The 20,461-nt window shown below is 45.1% G+C and overlaps 1 protein-coding gene across 1 annotated transcript in view; it reads left to right on the forward strand.

Annotated features, from left to right (window-relative positions):
* The window catches only part of WNT3A (Wnt family member 3A), a 90,287-nt gene extending 70,170 nt beyond the window's left edge, over positions 1–20,117 (forward strand). The window contains exons 3-4 of the mRNA XM_051610772.1: positions 16,556–16,821; positions 19,630–20,117. Of these exons, the coding sequence (XP_051466732.1) occupies positions 16,556–16,821; positions 19,630–20,109 (746 nt within the window). The 3' untranslated portion in view covers positions 20,110–20,117. The remainder of the gene's footprint in view (positions 1–16,555; positions 16,822–19,629) is intronic.
* The last annotated feature ends 344 nt before the right edge of the window (positions 20,118–20,461 follow it).

Raw genomic sequence — 20,461 nt, forward strand, 5'->3', positions numbered from 1 at the left:
GGTTTTCAAGAACAGGTTAGACAAACATCTGTCAGGGATAGTTTAGGCAGAGCAGATCCTGCCTTTGGGCAGAAGGGTGCAAGGTCTAAGTCTGATATCTATGATTTTAAGGTTTTTCTTGAGGAGGTTTTGAGCCTGGCAGTGCATCTAGACATCAGTTTCATTTAAAATAAAAAGAACTGAGGTGTCTCATTAGAAAAAGTTAGGTTTTTTGAGGAAAAAAAACCCACTTCTATACCAAGATGTATCCCTAATGACTCTGACTTAACTTTTCTGCCTTCCCACTGAATTAGATAAAGGCTATTCTGTTTTACACCAGGCCAAGAGAATCAGTCCCCATGTTATTCTGCTCTTGGCCAAAATATATTTTTTACTTTACCCGATTTATTCAGTAACTGATTTTCAAAGACATTTCCTAAGGGTTCTTGGTTGTTCTGGGTGGTTTTTTTCCTGCACTTCATGTATCATCTACCCCCACTCATTACATACGACGGCAGCAGTGCTGCCACCAAGGGAGCTCACATTTAAAGATGAATCCTTCCCAGCTCCCATCCCAAGAGACTGCAAGATGCATAGCTTTGATTTCGTTGCTTTAAGACAGGCAGGGATGAAAGCAATGTGCACTGTCAGGAAACCCTTAAGGTACTGAGTTCCTCCAGCAGTTTGACGAATCCCTTTCACTCCCACTGAAGTCATCGAAGATGAAGTAGGCGGAACAGGTCATCACCCTTCCTTTCCCCCCAAGTTACCCTGCTGCATATGAAGCCATGAGTTGTTCCCACCAACTCTGCACACACCCATAGCCATGGGGTATGGATGCTCTTTAAGAACCTGTAGCAGAATTACATGAGCATTTAGGGTGCAAAATCAGGAATAACTTCTTGTCCAGTTTTCAAATAAAAAGGCAGGGCTGACATAGGAGCTAGCAGGCATTTGGTGAATTAAAAGAAGCAAGAATGAGAAGCATGAGATGGGATTGCAAGTTTTCTTGCAATCAAGTTGATGAAGCTCTGAAAAAGCCTTGCAATGTAAAGAAAAGAGGCAAAATTGCCATAATGAGTATAGCCTGAGGAAGAGAATGTTTCATCAAAGAAAATGTTATCATTTGGCTTAAAACGGGTTAAATATATGAATCCAGAAAATGAGATTGAAGCTGTATGAAAAAAACACAGCACCTGCTCCTTCATCCCACTTGGTCACAGCCCTGTCTCTCTTCAGAGAAGCTCCAGTCCCTACCTGGTGGTTATTCATATTCAGGGTGCCCATCAGTTGCCTTGCCTGGGAGGGCAAAACTCAAGTGCAGTTCAGACTGGAAGAGATAATCTCCATAGGAGAGAGCATCTCTGCACACTTCCAGCTCCACTCACCATGGGGGCTGACAAGTGTATGGCACGGAGCTGGGTGAGGAGACTTCATCTCTGTAATTAAGTAGGTGGATGTTATTCAAGCTTAAGAAACCTTGGCAAAAATAAGGTAAACATAAGAATTTGGTTTATCTTATGAATCCAAATGATGACCGGTTGAGAAAGTTGTCTGGAGGTGTCTGGTATCTTTTTCTTCTACAGGAAGTTTTTCTTTTGGAGGCCAAGAAGCTGTCAGATGCTGAAACAATTATGCTGCCATTCTGGTCATGAAAGTGATCATGTAGCAGAAGGACAACCAAGGATTAACAGCATCTATCCACAATTTTGAAATGGCTTTGGGGTCACCAGTTCAAAAATCAGTGTGGCTTAGTGGGGAATAGTAATCATAATCTCTGAGAGCTTCTTGGTGGGCATCAGAAAAACCAGGGCATTCTCCAAACACAGATGTTTCACTTGAAGAGAGCTCACTCCTTGACCTGTCTTCTTGTCCCTGCAGTAAGAATATGTGGCATTTGTGCACACCACAGGATGAGAATGGCTTGCTACACCAGTGTGGTCACAGGCATGTGGGTGAACAGTTGTCCATGACTAGTAGCCCATTCACATTTGTGGGGGCAAGGTGGACAGTGGTTTTGTGTCTGAGAGCTTCACTCATTTAAATCCTAAGTAGACACAGGTTATTGCTATTTTATTGTTGATATTATAATTGTATAACCCCTGTGTTTCATCTGACAGTGAAACCCACAGAAAATTTCCATGTGTCTCAGTTCTGTGGATTTATATTCACCAAGAGCTCAAACTCTTTGTCTTGCCAGGTATTCTCCTGGCCAGGTAGTCACCTTCCACGTTTGGCTCAGCTTCCCAAATCAAACTGATGACACATCTTCAGCCCATCCAAATGACAAGCTAACTCTTCATGATAGCTAAAATGAGCCATTATCAGCACGTACCTGCAGTGGAGGATGAGCTCTAGTTTGAAAGCATTTTGGTGCAGAACTTTTTCTTCAGTTTTAAAGCAGTAAGCCTAATTTATCCGAGTCTGGGACCAACACCAGGTTGATCTCCAGTTCACAGACTTGTTTTAGCCATACAGTCAATGCATAATGGTTTAGGGAAGTATGTCTTTATTTATTTATTTTTCACTTTTTCTGTGGTGATTATTCTAATTGTATATTCCTTGGACTGGAAGATTTAAGGGAATGCCTTTTAGAACATGACTATTTGTAGTAAAAGTTCCTACAAAGGCTTGGCCATAGAAGAAAGAGCTATGCATTACAAAGTTCAGGGTCTGCATCCACGTGGCCAGCAAATATGTTCATGGAGGGTACAGCTGTTCCCTTCAGAAAAGGGTGGTGTAGTTCGTTTCTTGAAGTTACTGTTTTGGCAGAGTGAGCCAGTAGATTTCTTAGTTTTATGGAGTCACAGAATGGTTTGGGTTGGAAGAAATCTTCAAGATCATCTAGTTCCAACCCCTCTGCATTGGGCAGGGACATCTCCACTAAGCCAGGTTGCTCTAAGCTACGTCTAAACCTGGCCTTGAACACTTCCAGGGATGGGGCAGCCACAACTTCCCTGCACAGCCTGTTCCAGTGTCTCACCACCCTCCCAGCAAAGAATTTCTTCTTAGTATCTCATCTTAATCTCCCCTCTTTCAGCTTGAAACCATTCCCCCTCATCCTATCACCTCATACCCTTGTAAAAAGTCCCTCTTTGGCTTTCCTGGAGCCCCTTCAGGAACTGGAAGGTGCTCTAAGGTCTCCCAGAGCCTTCTCTTCTCCAGGATGAATAACCCCAACTCTCAACCTGTCTCCATAGCAGAGCTGCTCCAGCCCTCTGATCATCTTCCTGGCCTCCTCTGGACTAACTCTAACATCTCCATGTCCTTCTTGTGCTGAGGGTTCCACCTTTAGAACAAGTGCTCCTTACTGTAGTGTCCTCATATGCACTCCCTCTATGACAAGTACAGAATCAAATACAACTTTAGACAAGTGTTCAATATATTTAGCTCCCTTTTCCACTTGAAAATTATACAACTGTAATCAGAGTATCTGTCATCCAAAGCTTATCTGCTGACTTATAATTGCTTGTAAATCATCCAGTCTGTATCCCAGGCTTTGCTATTTTCTTATTCCTCTGTCTAAATAGCTCTGCAATCCCCATTGCTTTAGCAGCTCGCTGACTCCTCAAGTGCTTGGGATTAGAAAGCAGGAAGATAACGATTGCTTTCTATTTCCTAGGTGGCCAGCTGGGGCAGAGACAGGGCAGATGAGCTGTTGAAAAGTCACGCTGCTTAGGTCTAAGCCCCTTCTCCTTCAGGAAACACAAATCCAGCCTCCAAACTGTGCTTCCTCCCAGGGGCTATTTAGAAAAAGGGACTTCTGTGCTTTGGGAGCTGCATAAAACTTTTCTGCCTCTCCAACTGGGTGAAACTTAAAAAAAATAATAATAATAAAAGAAAAAGAAAAGCAGCTTGCCAAAGCCTGCTTCAGGAGGGTGAGAAGTTCCCTGCAGTTCTCCCAGGATGCAAACCCCCCTCGCCCTTCTCCAAATTGAGCCTGTAAAGCAAAAACTTCTGCAAGCCGAAAAATTGCTTAATTGCCTCAAATTGATTCCATGGTTTTATTAAGATATTTGCCCAGCTCTATTATGGTTAATTATTTCCATTACAGTAGACTCTGAGGCCCCAAGCAGAGATCAGGGCCCCATTGTGCTAAATACTGTACAAGCACATAATAACAAAATCACTCCTTGCCCCAGATAGCTTACAATTACGTGGAGAGCTGCAGTGGAAACATACCAAAGCTCATGTGAACACCTTTTAGGAGAGGCTAATGTAGATTTCAAAAGCCAAAAGGGTCCCTTGTGACAGCCCAGGCTGCTTTTCATTGTGCTGAGCTCCAGTGGGAAAAAATCAAGGGAGGATATTGACATACAATCAACCAAGGAACCCCTCACCTGGCCCAAGGTTTCATAATGGGAAGGGGGGGAAATAGGGAAAGGGAAAGAAAAGCAGGTAAAACACAACAGGTTCCTGTGCTGCTTTCCCTTTCACCTTTGGATTGTGCTTGGAAGCTCAGCTGAGCGAGGTTCATGAGGGAGCTTGTTTCCCCGGGGATTTCCAGCCTCATTTTGCAGACACAAAATGTTCCTCTCTTCAGGGAAACATTTCAGATGAGCACCCAGCTTTCAGCTAGCCTTGCGGAGACCCTGCACCCATTGTCCTCCTCTGCTTCTCATCACGGCCATGAAGAGGAGCAAAAATACCAAAGGGGAACCCTAGGCTTATCCTTCCCCCCTCCTCCCACTCCACAGCTGAATTTCTGTGGCTGCTTCTTGCCTGTGCATGGGAGATCTTGCTTATGGAGGAGTCAGCACTGGGGGAGGTTTCCCAAACCTGCCAGTGAATAAGGAGAGTTTTGAAACCTTGAAGCCTGGCTAGAGGTGATGCTCAGGGCTGGGAGTGTGGCTGGTTTTCGGTGAACAGCCAGCTCTTGATGTAACCAAAGGTCTTGTCTGTACCTTGGGTGCTGCTGAGCTCTGGGTGCCCGCCTGGGGATGCTCAGGAGGTGTCTTGCAGAGACACCATGCATCTCTGCACTGCCCATTGCCTTCTTGTGCTGTTCCCTGCCTTGCAGCCCAGGGTTGAGAGGACACAAAAGGCAGCAAACTGTAGCCCAAAACCAGGGGAAAATCCAATTGTTTCCAAACACTAAGCTCAGGCCTCAAGCAGAGCGGGAACCTCTGGAGATAACGCGATGTCTGTGTGTGTGTGTCTCTGTGTGTAAAATGGCCTTGCAGAATCCCCCAGCTTTAGCAGGGCTTTGAAAAAGATCTGGGTGGTGATTCAAAATCCAGGTTATGACCTGTGACCTTTGGATGAGAAATTGTTGCCATTTAGGATGTGTTAGGAGGTCCATCCTTTTCATCAAATGCGTGTTTCTTCTTGCTGCGGGAGGCAATCACACCGGTATATCATTAACTCGCAGAAAAGGAGGCTGTAAAAGAAGTTGATGGGGGACCTTAGCCCACACCCTGCTGGGGTCTGCTCAGAGCACAATATCCCAGCGACCATGAGATTAAGCTAAAGAGAAAAGTGAAAATGCTTTTCACGATTCACACGCCCTTTAGATTGTTTTATTAAACCATTTGAATAGGGATTTCCCTTTCGGCCGACAACGGGGCCCGGCCAATGCATAGTTCTAGGTTGCTATGACTTAGTTGGTGCTGGCTAATCACAAGTGAGGGCAAATTTCATATAAAATATCTCGAGCCATTGTCAACCTAATGCAGCGTGACAGTGCCAGCACAAAGGGGGATTCATTCACCCCAGCAGGTAATAAGGACGATTTGCCATACCAACCAGGCAGTCTCGAGGGGGGCTGTCAAATACGATCAGAGCAGCAAAATGGAGCCTCACATTCCATTCTCAGGTGGGCGAAGGCAGTCCTTTTGTTAGCCCATGTTGCTTCTGATAACAGAATACAATTTTTTTCCCTTTTTTGTTTTTTCTTCCCCATATCCTATCGACCAATGGGGCTGTTTTGCATAGGGGTTGTAGGGAACTGGGGTTTTTTTCCATTTTTTCTTGTCTTTTTTTTTTTTCTGAGGCCAGAAGGGACCCCAATGATCTTTTAACCTGGAACCAGCCCCAGAGAATTTCACCCCAGTCCTTCCCTGCTCCTTCCCCTTTCATTAAGGACTTAGTCTTGCCACAATGAGCGTGCTGTATCTCTGCTAATAACCCCCAATTGGCACACAGCTTCCTTTTGTCTAGAGCCTCCCAGGGACATCGGTTGGTTGGGGAGACGAGGAGTGTGAGGTAATTTGGGTGGTTCAATGGGCCGAGAGGTCTGTGTTGTTTCAGGACTCAACACAGCCATGAAATATTCAGAAGAAGAAGCAGGGGGGATCAGACACTGAGTGTTTCACACATGACCAAGCCAACAGAAAGACAGATAAAACATGCTTGCATTAAGCAGGGTAGGCAAGGAGACATACATGGTAATGATTAGATCAACGGAGAGATAGGGTGATGGAGAGAGAGATAAAGAGATGTTTGCTTTGCAGGTATCAGACTTGGGTTACTGATACCAGACCGTCCTGCTGATTTGCCTATCTTGGGGGTCTGGTTACCTGATCACCTGGGGTTATTTTGACAGTAGCTAATTAGCAAGAGCATTCCAGCCCTCAACCCACTCTGGGCTCACACAGGCTCCAAGGGTGGCAGGGAGCACAGGCCCTGCTCCCAAAGCCAGGCACAAGGCTCCCAGGCTGCTCCAGTGTCTGACAGTCTGGCTCTACCTGAAACAGGTAGAGCCTGAAAGGTCTGGAAGCATGAGCACTGTGCTGGAGGTTGCAACTTTGTTGTGCTGGGTGCTAAGATAACCATGAGCAGCCAGCAGGAAAAAGGTAAATAAAAAAAAAAATAAATTAAAATAAAATAATAAAATAACACCAAAAAAACTAAAACACTCTTCAGATATTTCGCGGGAACTTGGCCTTCAGAATTTTACAAGCTGTGTTGATCCAACCTCCTTCAACCCAACATTCCCTCTTATCTGTATCACCTTCATGTTCCCTGGCAGGAACTGCCCATTTAATAATTTCCCTCCAATGATCTGAATCACAGCTAATCTGATCAAATGTCTTTTTAGGGCCTTTCATCTTCCCAGGGATGTGTTGACACTAGCACGCTGGTTCAGAGGAAACAAGAACTCAATCAGAACTTTGTTCAAAACACAGATGGGACCCAAACCTAACCTCTCCTTTAAGATATGCAAAACTGTGGTTAGCTTCTTGTTATTATGCTTTATATTTGCATAAATCTTTGCATCTTGGGGCCTGATTTTTTAAAAGGATAAAAAGGCCAAACAAACCCCGGAGCTGGATTTTGATGAGAAACATGCAGAATCAGCTGGGCATGATGTTGGCATGGCTCAGTGTGAAGAAGGGCACAGCCTGTGGATCCATGGGGCAGCTCCTTGCTGGTATCACTTGCTGCAGTGTGGGTGCTCCAAAGCAGCATTTCTCCCACCACTACATCTTGGAGCCACCCCCACCCCACTTAAGGGTTAGACCTGAAAGCCATGATCACCTGCAGCACCCAAGGTCTGGTGCTTTTGTAAAGCATGCTTTGGAGACTTGGGGATAAACCCACTTAGGAAATGCTGCTACAGACTAGGGGACCTGAGACAAGTCTGCACTCCTGACAACAGCAGCTGGTGTTTGGGTTTCACTGGTGCATGGCTCCAAATGATTAATGTCAGTCTCTTAAGTCTGCATTGAGACTGTAGTCTTAGAAATGGACTTAGTGATCCTTCTGCATACAAGGGATCCCACACAACCTTGCTCTTCTGGAGAAAGCTGACAGAGGATTATGTAGTTCTGGACATGTCTTCTTTGCGCAACACACAGAAAGTCCTGGAGATACTAATACCTAGATCTACAATGGCTATAAGTTCAGATGAGGTGCTGATAAGAAAGTAGCCATGTCCACACAGCTCAGCACACAGGCAGCTCGAGGTACTGATATTCACATGGAGAGCCCTGTTGAGCAAGGTCCTAAGGTATTAAGGCATTGTGCAGCACTGGGTGAGGAGAAAAGTCCTCCCTTTTGCCCATGTCTTCTGTAATGTTGTAGGCTGAAAGGAGACTCAAAGTTAATGTAGATTCATAGAATCACAGAAAGATTTGGGTTGGAAGGGACCTTAAAGATCGTCTAGTTCCAACCCCCTGCCATCTGCACAGACACCTCCCACTAGACCAGGTTGCTCCAAGCCCCATCCAACCTGGCCTTGAACACATCCAAGGATGGGGCAGCCACAGCTTTTCTGGGAAGCCTATGCCAGTGTCTCACCACCTTCACAGGAAATATTTCCTTCCTAATAGCTAAGTCGAGCCTTTTGTCTCTGTCCTGTATGGACAGTATGCCCGATGTGATCTGAGATGTCTGTCAATTGTGATCATCTTTTGAATGAATCCATGAGGGGTTTTTTATGTGCCATGATACATGAATTTTGTCCACTTCTGAAAATGGGAAAATTGAGGCAGAGTTCAGAGCCACTTGTGTCCAGAGGAGGACTTTGTGCAGCATTTGTAGCCAACTGTGTGAGGCAGTCACCAGGCTCTGATCTTCCTAAAGCCTCCAGAGCCTTCTCAGAATAACAGCAAGAACTTCACAGCACGCCTGACACTGCTGTGACTGAGCAGAAAATCAGGGCCAGGGCACATGGCTTCTTGGCATTTAGACTTGGAGTGACACCAAGTAAAGAAATTAAAGCTTTAAACAAGCTCAGGACCTCTTCCTAAAGCTTTGACTTTTTGAAAGCATTTTCCAGTATACTCAGTACAAATACAGCACGTGCTGTTAAATTTGGGAATGTATTATTTGAAATGTTTCATCCTCCCACCAGGAACACTGACTTGTCCCCTCCTTTTGTATTTGTTTTGTTGAGCACATCCAAAGACAGAACTCGCTTCTCTCCACCTTCCCTAATGGTTAAAACGTGCATCTTTGAAAGGAAACAACAAGTGTGATACAAAAAATCCTTTTTGGGGTAAGGGGGTGATGGAGGAGCCTTCAGTGCCAGGCCAGAAGATGCTGTAGCAGGAGGCCAACATGTTGAGATTGGTGAGGATGGGTCAGGGGAAACACAGACACTGAAACAGGGGCCTCTGTGGAGAGGTCCTGAAGGAAGTTTGAGGCTGAGCCAAGCAGCTTATGTAAAACCCTTTCAGTTGGTTTATCTGAGATCAGATCCTCTATTGCTACAATCAAGAGGAATGTGGTGAAGCTGAAGCTCGCCTGCCTCCGAGGCTACAAGAGCCAATATTTTGTTTCCAACGTTCCCAGTATTTTCCCCACAAGCAATGTCAGGCTCACCAGCAGCCGTGACATCTCTGTGATCCTCCTCCTCTACTATGGGAACAACACTTGTTTCCCTCCAGCACTTGGGCACTATCTCTGCAGTGTGGATGGATCTGTCAGCTGGCGTGTGCCAAAGGGTTCCCTCTTCTCCATCTTCACCTGATGTTGTGCCAATATTTAATAATTCTGATTGGCAAGTGATTTGCTTCGTTGTGATCATTTAAGAAAAAAAAAAAAAAAAAGCCTTTTAACATTTTTTTCTGACCTTCCCTCCTCCTTTCCCTGAGGATAAATATGTTCCATGCTCTGAGACATGACCCTTCTTTTATTTCCTCATCAGGCTAAGGGGATTGGTCTAGTGTGACGAGCATTGAAAGATGGGTGACATCATCCCCATGTCCTGAGCCCTTGGTTCTTGACTCTGAGGATTCTGCCCATTGGCAAGTTTAGCACAGGGGCCAGCATGGCTGAGGGGACTGGAGTGTTTTCTCCTGGTATCTGGGAAAAGCAAGGCTGCACTGCTGCTGGTGGTCCTCTTCCTGTCCTATACAAGGATTTCAGGGCCAGAGGCAATGCTGGTCATATCTGCATCAGCCAATAGCAAACTCTGCACATGTTTTTGCAGCTCCTCTAAGGTCTGACTCACCAGTTCCATTGGATTTCACTTCTGCTCTTCAGAAGCTAGCTGTGCCTGCAAAGCTCTCAGTGTGAGTCTAAAGAAACCCACCGCTCTTGGGAGTCACCATCTGCTTAATATCTGATGAGGCTTTTGCCTGAGTTATCTCTGAGAGGTACCCTTTAGAGCTGAGGCCTTTCTTCAGCCTTGCCTTTACTGTAGTTGCAAGTAAGGAGCAGGCACTGACCTTACACCATCAGTACTTCAGCTCCTGCACCCATGGTGAGGAGCATTTGCTATTAAACTTTTCTGGTACCCTTTTCCCTCTAAAGTGATGCTACGTGGTCTTTCATTCAAGCTCTTCTGGTTTAGTTTTCACCAAGGAGGTGCTTATGGGTGACTGTCCCCACAAGGGAATGGCACAGCTCTCCTCCCATATCTAGGAGAGGTGGTTCTCTCCAGATTCAAGGAGGAAACTACAGTGTGTTGATATCAGCTGGGTAGTCCTCTTTATACTACAGTAAAAAAAAAAAAATAAATCCACCTCACCTTGAGTCAAAGACTGGGCTTCTGAAACTCTCCAAGTTCACTTCACAAATTCCTCACCATCTTCCTCCTCTGGATAACACCTTCCTCTCCTGTAGTCAACATGATGTCTAACCTGCAAGAAGGACCCTAACTATAGTAATCAGGGGGAGACTGAAGTTTTAGGACAGGCCCCCAGTGTAAGAGGAATGTTGCTGCTGGCTCCAAAAACAAGAAGCACTCCTGCTCCCAGTTTCATTTACAGTTTCTTAGTTCTAGGGGTTTATTTAGATTCACTTTTGTTAACCCAGAGTCAATGTAGTGTCAACTGTTGTGCAAATCCTAGCATGAAAGCTGTGGGTTTGTATCCCCTCGGGCCAAGGAGGGAATTGAAACCCTTTCTCACAATCCCTGGGTACATGCCCTACCAGACAAATATTGGAAAGACTTTACATCTTCTGCCCCTCAGAGATAGGTGTCTGGGTATCTGAACTAGCTGACACAACACATAGCTTTCTGTTTAACTTTGAAAAACAAAGGTGAGAGAAAACAGAATGTCTCCTCCCTGCAGTCCTGCTAAGCAGATATGATATTTTCTCCATTTTAACCCACTTGCTGACTGACTTTCCCAGGATCACTCAAGAAGTCTGTGATGTCAGAAGTTCAAGGCTTGCATCCATGCCATTGCATTGTCTTTCCTAGTGTAGAATTGGGATTAGGATCCTCCATTCAAGAGCAGACATGCTAATGGTGGCTGGGGGGGAGTGGCTAAGTTGTGGGAATTGTTTTCTTCACTGTCATACATCTCCAGAGTAATCTGGGACAATCGTGTAATTTTTTATGTTGTTAATATATTATCCACCCCAAAAAAGCATTAAGTTGGTGTTTTACTCCAAAGGACATGTTTCAAAAATAATGGTGACAAGGTCCTGGGCAGTAAAACATTGTTAGTATGGGAGGTTTGTCTCCACAGAACAGAATCAGTAGTTGTCCCAGAGACATCAAGGTTGCCCATGCAAAGGAGCTTCCACAACTTCAGGAGGACCATCTAGGAAAGCCAGATGATGAGTGGGAAGTTTTTAGAGCAGGACCCACCTCTACTGCTTGGCTATCTGTTCTCCATGCTGCTGAGGTCTGAAACCTAGAACCACTTTCTAAAATGTCACCTGGCTCTTTGAGCTGTGGTCTGGGACACAAGACTTGAAACTTCATCTCCTGACACACCTGAAACTGGGTTGTGTAGCCCTGTCCCAAGAACCTTCTGTTACCACCAGGCCACTGTGCAGACAGAATAGAAATATTTAAGGTGACAAGTGTGCAACAGAGCTCAGTACTATGGTACAAAGGTAGTAAAATGGGACTGTATCTTCTTAAGACCAAAATAAACCATTATGTTCATCCTTTTACTTCATCATAGTCCTTCCTCCCTCATATCTGGGATATCTACCTGACCTGGGGTTAATCATTTAGTCATTCTGAGAAAGAGGAAAAACAAGTCACTGTCTGGGCAGCAGAACCCAAGAGACCAGGTTTCATATATTAGACAGTCAAGATATTTATGCAGTTATTCGTTTGCCTTCCTCATCCCACATCTTGATGACCCTTTGTTCAGCTCCAACACCTTCTGTCCACAATTCTGATGACATCAGTAAATTTAGCATTGCAGGTTCCTGAAAAGATAAGCAGGATTGTCCTCAAGTTTATGGATAAGGAAGTAGAGGCACAGACTGACCAAAGGATTTTCCCAAAGTCACGTAAAAAGACCCTGTGAAAGAAGGAAATCATCCACAGGCCTCTGAATTCTCATGTTGATACTGCCCAGATGAGTAGTTTTGCATCTGAAGATGTTTCTGCTTCTGAGGCAGGGTGGTCAGAGGTGGTCTGCATGAGATAGTCATGCTCACAGCCTCAGATTTAGCTGCTTGGGACACTATCACCAGAAGTGACCAGTGACTTGGAGATGTCTACATGAGTGGGTGGCTACAAAGCATCTCTAAAGGCCCTTTATAAGATAAACATGTTTTTCACCATTAGACAAACCCCCAAAGGGTCCAAAATGGGGTACCTTGGAGCACCAGCCATCCAAGTATCTAAGCCCTGCAGGGAAACTCAGGACAAGGCAGGAATTAAACAAGCTGAAGCTAGAGCTTTGGTGACCTTGTTCTGCACTGAAAGCAAAGTGGTTAAAATGCTCTTAACATCCTCATGAGATTTTAGTCCCTATTAACCTTCCCTTGGCAGATGACTTTCCAGAATGTCTCCTCAAGCCATAATGAGCTGTTTGTCTCCTGCTACCAGAACCATCCAGAGAGGAATGAGGCGACCTGACAAATATACTGCACTTTCCTGTTATCTTTGCTAAGTCTCTTGCATTTTTATATGGCAACTTAATAACCCCTCATTTCCATCACAAGTGCATGCTTTCCTTCTGCTTATCTGTATCTCTATACACTCCTTCTCCATTCCTGCAGCCACCCCGCCTCTGGCTACAACCCGGGGAGCTCTTCAGAGCTCAGCAGGGTCAGGTCTACTTAGTAATGGCAGGACAGTCCTGTAAGTTTGGAGGTGGCAGGACGAGAGTCAGGCCATGGCTTTCTTCCATCTGCGTCAATATTGAACTCGGTGCCTTAAAGTTAGGGGTAGCAGATGTAAACCCAGTGCCCTAATTTCATGAAGTCATTAAAGGATCGCTTCAACTTTCTCAAGAGACAAACTCCTAACCTCAGCGCCCGGGGCCAGATTTCAGCTTCTTCTCTCTGCCTGCCTGCATTCCCCAGGTAGTTAGGATCAGATACAATGCTATTTGCTTCCTGTTGTGTGCTGTTAAGTGGTGGCTGCACTCCACCCCAGGGGTGGCTGCATTTCAAAAGCAGAGGAGTGATTATTGCGTATATACGGGCTGTAAAAAGCATCGGGCTCTTTCTGGGAAGAGAAGAGCTGAGTAAAATCGGTGCTTCTTAAAGCAAATCCTACCAATACATTCCTGGAGATGAAGGCTTGCAGTGAGGGCTAGGAACAGTGCAGAGTTTAGGTAACAGACCTGGGAGTTAGGCAGAATTGAGTATCTACATACAATGCTCCTATAACTCCTTGTTCTGCTGCCACCAAGTCCTGGAAAATGAAGAAATTCTGCAGGCTGCATTGCCTGAAGCTGCTGGGGGGCTTGATGAGCTCTGCACTTGTATGCACAAACACCTCTGTTCTCAGTTAATGGCTCCTGCTAAAGCCCAGGTGAGATCCATGACCTGTGGACTTCTAAGCCAAGGCCACCTCTGTCATCCCTATGCAGGAGAAGGCTTTCTGCACAAAGATCTTGTCTCTAAATGCTTTCTTGTCAATCCTAGCACTGCAAGGAACAGGGGTTCTTCACAGCACTTGCAAACATCAGTTCAGCAGCTACAGCACCTTCCCAAGTAGCCAAAAGCCTGCAGGTTCTCTCCTCCTGAGCAGACGAAGGGGTGACTCCCACATGATGAGAGATAACCTACCCAAGCACATACTTTGACCACTACAGTTGTCAGAAGGTGGCAGAAGATGAAGAAGAATTATCATCTTTCTCTTATGTCCATTGGTTTCAAGATTAAAAGGTTTCAAGATTAATTAGGTCACCATGGGAGGAGGTGGAAGGTGTGTTATATGTTCACTGGTCAGGTCCTATATCCTCTGCCTTCCTAACAGAGGATAATGGCATTCATCTCACCGGTTTATTTGACTGGCTTCTACTAGAAGCCTTTGCTTTTTACAGCCCACAAGGCTGGTCATCAGCGTCTTTAGAGACATCATACCAAGCTCCCCACCCCTAAGATTTGGTTTCTGGATCCTACCTAGGCTTAGGCAAGTGCAAGATGCCAAGTCCCAAGTCCTGTTAGAACTGGACTCATCTGCACATGCTTTCGCACATTTCAGGAACTGCATGGTCACCATTTGCAGGAAGCTGGATCCTTCAGGCTGGACAGATGCTGAACAAGGGTTTTTCAAAATCACATTGTGGAACTGAGGGTTCCTGCGTTTTCCTTTTTTGGTTCTAGCCCTTGGTGACTTACTAACCTCATGATGTGCGTTGACAACATGTTCCAGGACATTGCTCATACCTTCGGCTTGTAAGTTCATGCACATTATTTGATTTGCATATTGTTGTGTTTGGTAGTCTTCCCAAAGCAAAGAGGTGCTGCACAAGTTCTTGCTCCAGCCTTCAATCCAGCCGGGACTGCTCTGCAAGCATGCAGTTTTGATTTCTCCCCAAGAACATGTTGGCTTTTTGGCTTGGCTTATTAGACTCTCCCTGTGTTAGTAAAGCCTGGAAGCATCCAGAAGGTAAAGATTAAGCCAAAATGCCCAGGGAATGCTCAGATCAGCAAAATATGGTGCAGAGAATGTTTTAGTGGTTTTGAGTAAGCACCTCATCAGCTGATGCAAAGCTCAGTTGGAACTAGATGATCTTTAAGGTCCTTTCCAATCCAAACCATTCTGTGATTCAGTAGAAACTGGTGAAGCTGCATCAACTGAAAACTTGATCTTCTGCCTTTATAAATCTATTAATATTTCAACATTATCCTAGCCTAATGTCACTTTTGACTTGGATTTGACACATTTGACTTGGATTTGACAACATCTGAAAGGTGTCAGAGACAACATGTTTTCTTGGCTACCTGGTCACAGAATCACAGAATTTTTTGAGTTGGAAGGGACCTTAAAGATCATCGAGTTTCAACTCCCCTGCATGGGCAGGGACACCTTTCGCTAGAACAGGCTGCTCACAACCCCATCCAACCTGCCCTTGAACACCTCCAGGGTTGGAGCTCCCACAAAATCTCTGGGCAGCCTGTTCCAGTGTCTCACCACCCTTACACTGAAGAATTTATGCCTGATCTCTAACCTAAGTGTCTCTTCTTTCAGCTTAAAACCATTACCCCTTGTCCTCTCACTGCAAGCCCCTGTAAAAAGACACTCCCCAGCTTTCCATAAGCATGAGGAGAGACTGTGTGGGGAATGGTATAGGAGGTTAAGGGAGGCCAGTTATCAGAGTCATTGTGTATTCTTAGAATTGCCTCAAGGGTTTAAGAACAGCCCTGTTCATGGTAAAAATGTCATTTTGCTGAAGCCAAAAAACATTGCAGTGGTGTTTTCTGAGGTGTGGTGTCATTTCTACTGAGTGAAGAAACATAATGAAACCAAAACTGGGCAGGGTGGAGGGGGGTGGAATAAAAACTGGTATTTTTTGTGTATTTCCCATTTACAGAGCAGTCTGAAATATTTGGGTTTCATTTTGGTACAGTGAAGGAAAAGCACTGATATCCAGACTAATACTGAGCTGCCCTTCCCCACCCAGCCCCAGCAGAGTGAAAGGTTTTGAGGGAGGGTCTCCACAGACACCTCAGCTCCTCAATCCCTAACCATGAAATATTTTGGATGATGCCACGCACCACCCTGAGGCAATGAGCAGAAAAGGAAAACTCATCTCTATTCCCTTTGGCACAGGCCTCAATTAAGCAAGTGAACAAAACTGGATAGATGCAAGACACCGTATATTGACCATTGTCTCCAAGTGAGCTAGAAAGCCTGGGAAAAAGAAGGTGGCTTCAGGATGGAGGGTGAAGACAATGTTTAGTTCCATACTGGGGACTGGGGAGTATCTGTCCACCCTGACATTTTCCTACCTTCTAGCCGTCGACAGTTTTCCCAGTTGAGAAGGAAGAGGTGCTTTACCTTGTGTAGGTCCCACCACTAAGCATGGAAGTTGTCACTAAGTGGAGACCTGCATTTTCCATGTTATGGAAACACAGTCCAAATTCTGAGCATCTGATGCCAAGGCTGCAGCTCAGGGTATGGCTACATAGTGCACTGTCTGCAAAGTACCAGATGGCATTTTCTCTATGGCCTCTGGAACTCAGGTTTCCCGGGCTTTATGGTTTGCCACAGCCTCAACCTATGACCTTATGATGACCTTAGTCAAAACTTCTTGGCTGACCTCTGTGGGCTTGAAGCAAGCCTGGCTCTGTCTACACAGGAGCTGATTTCCTAGTATAAAAAAATGTCTTTGGAGTAGGTCCAAGCCGGACCACAGGGAAAAGGAGAGTTTCCTGGTCTTCTGCCATGCCCTCAAGACAAGGCATCCACAAGGCAGATCACAGCCGTGTGTGATCCCTTCACTGGCCACTACTCATTGGATTCTCTCTTTCACAGCCACCAGGGAATCAGCCTTTGTCCATGCCATTGCCTCTGCCGGAGTGGCTTTCGCCGTGACCAGATCCTGCGCTGAGGGCTCGGCCACCATCTGCGGCTGTGACACCCGCCACAAGGGCTCCCCTGGGGAAGGCTGGAAATGGGGGGGCTGCAGTGAGGACGTGGAGTTTGGGAGCATGGTGTCTCGGGAGTTTGCAGACGCCCGAGAGAACAGACCAGACGCTCGCTCAGCCATGAACAGGCACAACAATGAAGCCGGAAGGACGGTAAAGGACATTCAGTTTCACTTTTCTCAATCTCCCTTTAATCCTTTTCTTACCTGCCACAATGAACAGTGGGAGGGAAGAACCAAGCCTAAATCTGGGCTGTTTCATATAATGAAATTATACCTGCCCTATCATAGTTCTTGTCAGGGAGGGGATGGATTGACTTGACCTCTGAAAACTGTAGGTAAACTTACACATCCAAATGTAAATGACTTGGAGTCAGTGTTCCACATGTCTTTATAGAGACTGGATCAAGACAGACAGGTCTAAGATGAGATTTCATCCCAGATTGAAGAAGTAATTTGAAATGGTTCAGTTAACAGTGTCCTAACTGAGCCTGTCCACCTCAGCTGGCTTTAGGAAGAAGGTGAGCTGGACAGCCAGAGATGTCTATCTGCAGACATCCAGAGCTAAGAAAGATGGGCCAGGGTTTATGAGGAGGATTCAGCTGCTGAAGTAAATGCATTTTAGTATAAACTAATGCACCCTGAACTATACAGCCTGTCCTTGGACTGCTACTGGGAAAAACTGTGTGTCTTCTGCAAGTTCTCTGCCATCTTAGGACTGATGCCTTAGACACCCCTGAAGCTCATAAATGGTGTTAAATGCATGGGCTTGGGCAACTGAATCCTGTTTGAGTGAAATTGTCCAATCCCCTGGGATCACCACTCTGCTCTACAGGCTTGAGGGTGGGGAAGAGCAGGAGACCATTTCCCACCACTCCTCTTCTCAACATGGTTTCATTTCCCAGGGAATATTTAAAGAAAATGGGAACAAATGTGATTCTGGTGCCACCTGATTAAACTTGGACCATGCCCCAAAGCCAACTGATGAGTTTTCATTGAAAACAGCCATGGGAAAAAAATGTACAAGGGAACTGAAAGCACGAAGTGTTGCCCTCATCACAGTAACTGCCTTGTACATAGTGAATCTTTTCCATAAGGTGGAACAATTCCTGCAGTAGGACAATCATTTTTCATCTCAAGAATGCCAGAATAATGTAATCTATGGGAAACCATTTGTGAAATTCAGTCACGAAACTCCTACTAATGGAGACCATATTGTCTGAGTTAACAGCATTTTTTTCCCTAATAATAAACTTGGGATAGTTTATCCCTTAGTGGATGAAAGATACCTCACTGTAATCAAAAGAGATTAATATGGTCTTCTTCCCTCAGGAGTGGGCCTTACACATGCTTAAGACGTCCAGCTGTGCAGTGAGCTATAGCAAAGCCACTACAGTTGCACTGTGCCTGGAAATAGCTGTCCTCAGGCAGTGTAGGACTTCGGTGTGAGCACCTCAGGTGAACACCGTCCATCCCCAGTGGTGTTATCCCACCTCACACCGTAGGAGAGCTGGTCTGAAATGCGGAAGACAACTCTTCAAAATGAAATAACGGAAGAAACAAAAATTGTCCACAATAAAGATGACCAAAAACAGTAACGTGGTTTCCTTCAGCACTGACCCAATTTATTTCAGGTACCCCAGGGTATGGTCCATTGCTGGTGGCAGTTGTTGGGACAGATAATCAGATAAAAAGGAGTGGGTAGAGTAGAAAGAAGGAGTTGGCCTTCACGTGAGAATCATGGGAAAAACTGATCTTTGAGCAATCCTTCCTGTGATCACAGGCCTGCAGAGGGCTTTTTTTTTATTGTAAGTCTTGTTACTTGACATTAAGGGCATTTTTTAATATTTTAGAGATACCAAAGATTAGGGAGCAGATGTCACATCACTTTCTGAAACCCTACTGCTTTATAAAGCACTGGTGTTTTCCATTCTCACAGTGCCAGCCTTTATGGGGTAGCTCTTCTGTGTCTCCATGCTCAAGCGTTTCCAGCTAAACCTGAGCCATAGGCAATGTTTCATCTTAGTTCCCATATGAATTCAAACCCTACCACCAGGTAGGCTTTGATTAAGTTCAGCATGATTATATGAACCAAACATTTTGTGGTTCTCTCTCATCGCTAATTACAACCTCCTTTGCGGCGGGTGATACTCCGTAAATAACCCAGGAAAGCACCTGGTGAGCACCAAGGTGCTGATTCATGGCAAATCTTTTGGACTCAGGCTGGCACTAGTCTGTTCACGTACCTGGAAATTTGCTGATCAGTCTGAAAATGCAGATTATCAAGCAAGTTGCATAAGGCTGTCTCCCACCTCAGAATACCGGAGGACAACACCTCTAGAAACCTTTATATTAATTTCGTAAGAGATAAAAAGCAAATAATACATTTCTGAGATCAGTAATCACCTTTCCATATGTTCCAGGGTAGTGTTTTATATTCAAAATCAAAAGTTGGGGTCATGTTTATTTTTCTTCCGAATGGTTTCAGAAAAAATAATGAGTGGCTTAAAAATAAAAACATTACTTTTCAGGCTTCTAAACATAGCCACAAACAAAGCTAGAACTTTATTTGCTTAATGAAAACATACATAAATGGAATTCTGGACTAGATCATTAGGACATTTCATATTGCCGTAGTTTCCCAGCTGTATTTTTCATTTATGAAAATACTGTTTTTAGAAGATTTCTGTGTTCTTCACTTCTCTGCCCAGAAGTGTCTGAATTGTGTTCCTGGGTAGCAGGACTGCAATATTCACCCGTGAATGTTAATAAGACGGAAGTCAATATGCACAGAAATTACTTCAGCCCTTAGAGAAAGCTCTTGGGAGATGCTTAAAGTTGGGGGGGAATCAGCTGTAGTCACTGAAAATAATAAAATTGCAGAGGTTTTATCTGCCTCAGATATCTGTGCAGAGCAGTGACTGAAAGATAAAGTGATTGCCTTTCTTTTCCTCTTTTTCAGTCTATTATTGAACTCATGCATCTTAAGTGCAAATGTCACGGCCTCTCTGGCAGCTGTGAAGTGAAAACCTGCTGGTGGTCTCAGCCAGACTTCAGGGTCATTGGTGACTACCTCAAGGACAAGTACGACAGTGCTTCTGAAATGGTGGTGGAAAAACACCGGGAATCCCGTGGCTGGGTCGAGACCCTCAGACCCAAATACAACTTCTTCAAGGCTCCAACTGAGAAGGACCTGGTTTACTATGAGAATTCACCAAACTTTTGTGAGCCCAATCCTGAGACAGGTTCCTTTGGGACCCGTGACAGGATCTGTAATGTCACTTCCCACGGGATTGATGGTTGCGACCTTTTGTGCTGCGGCCGTGGGCACAACACGAGGACTGAGAAACGTAAAGAGAAGTGTCATTGTATCTTCCACTGGTGCTGCTACGTCCGCTGCCAGGAGTGCATACGAGTCTACGATGTCCACACGTGCAAATAAAGCAGGCAAAACCCTTCTCTGGGCTCCAAACGGAGAAACGGATTCGAGCCTACTTCCTCCGAGGTTGCAGACATGAGAGAAGTCTACTTTTTTGATATTAAAAGAATAAAAACTTTTAAAAAGGCTAAAACTGGTTGGATAGAATAGGTCTAATGACTTCTGGGCTATCCCAAAGTACATCTGGCAGTCACACAAGTTACGCCCCAACGATGCCTCCCGTAGGAGACAACAGTTCTTCAACCAGCCGACAATGCAGAGTTCGAAAGGAGACCATCAGCAACAGCATGGGTTTGCTCTGCTCCCACCCACCTGAAGTGACTCGTGTGATTAAGTGTCCTTTGAAAGACTTGTG

This window comes from Apus apus, chromosome 2 (assembly GCF_020740795.1).
Source record: "Apus apus isolate bApuApu2 chromosome 2, bApuApu2.pri.cur, whole genome shotgun sequence".
In the NCBI taxonomy this organism is placed as follows: Eukaryota; Metazoa; Chordata; class Aves; order Apodiformes; family Apodidae; genus Apus; species Apus apus.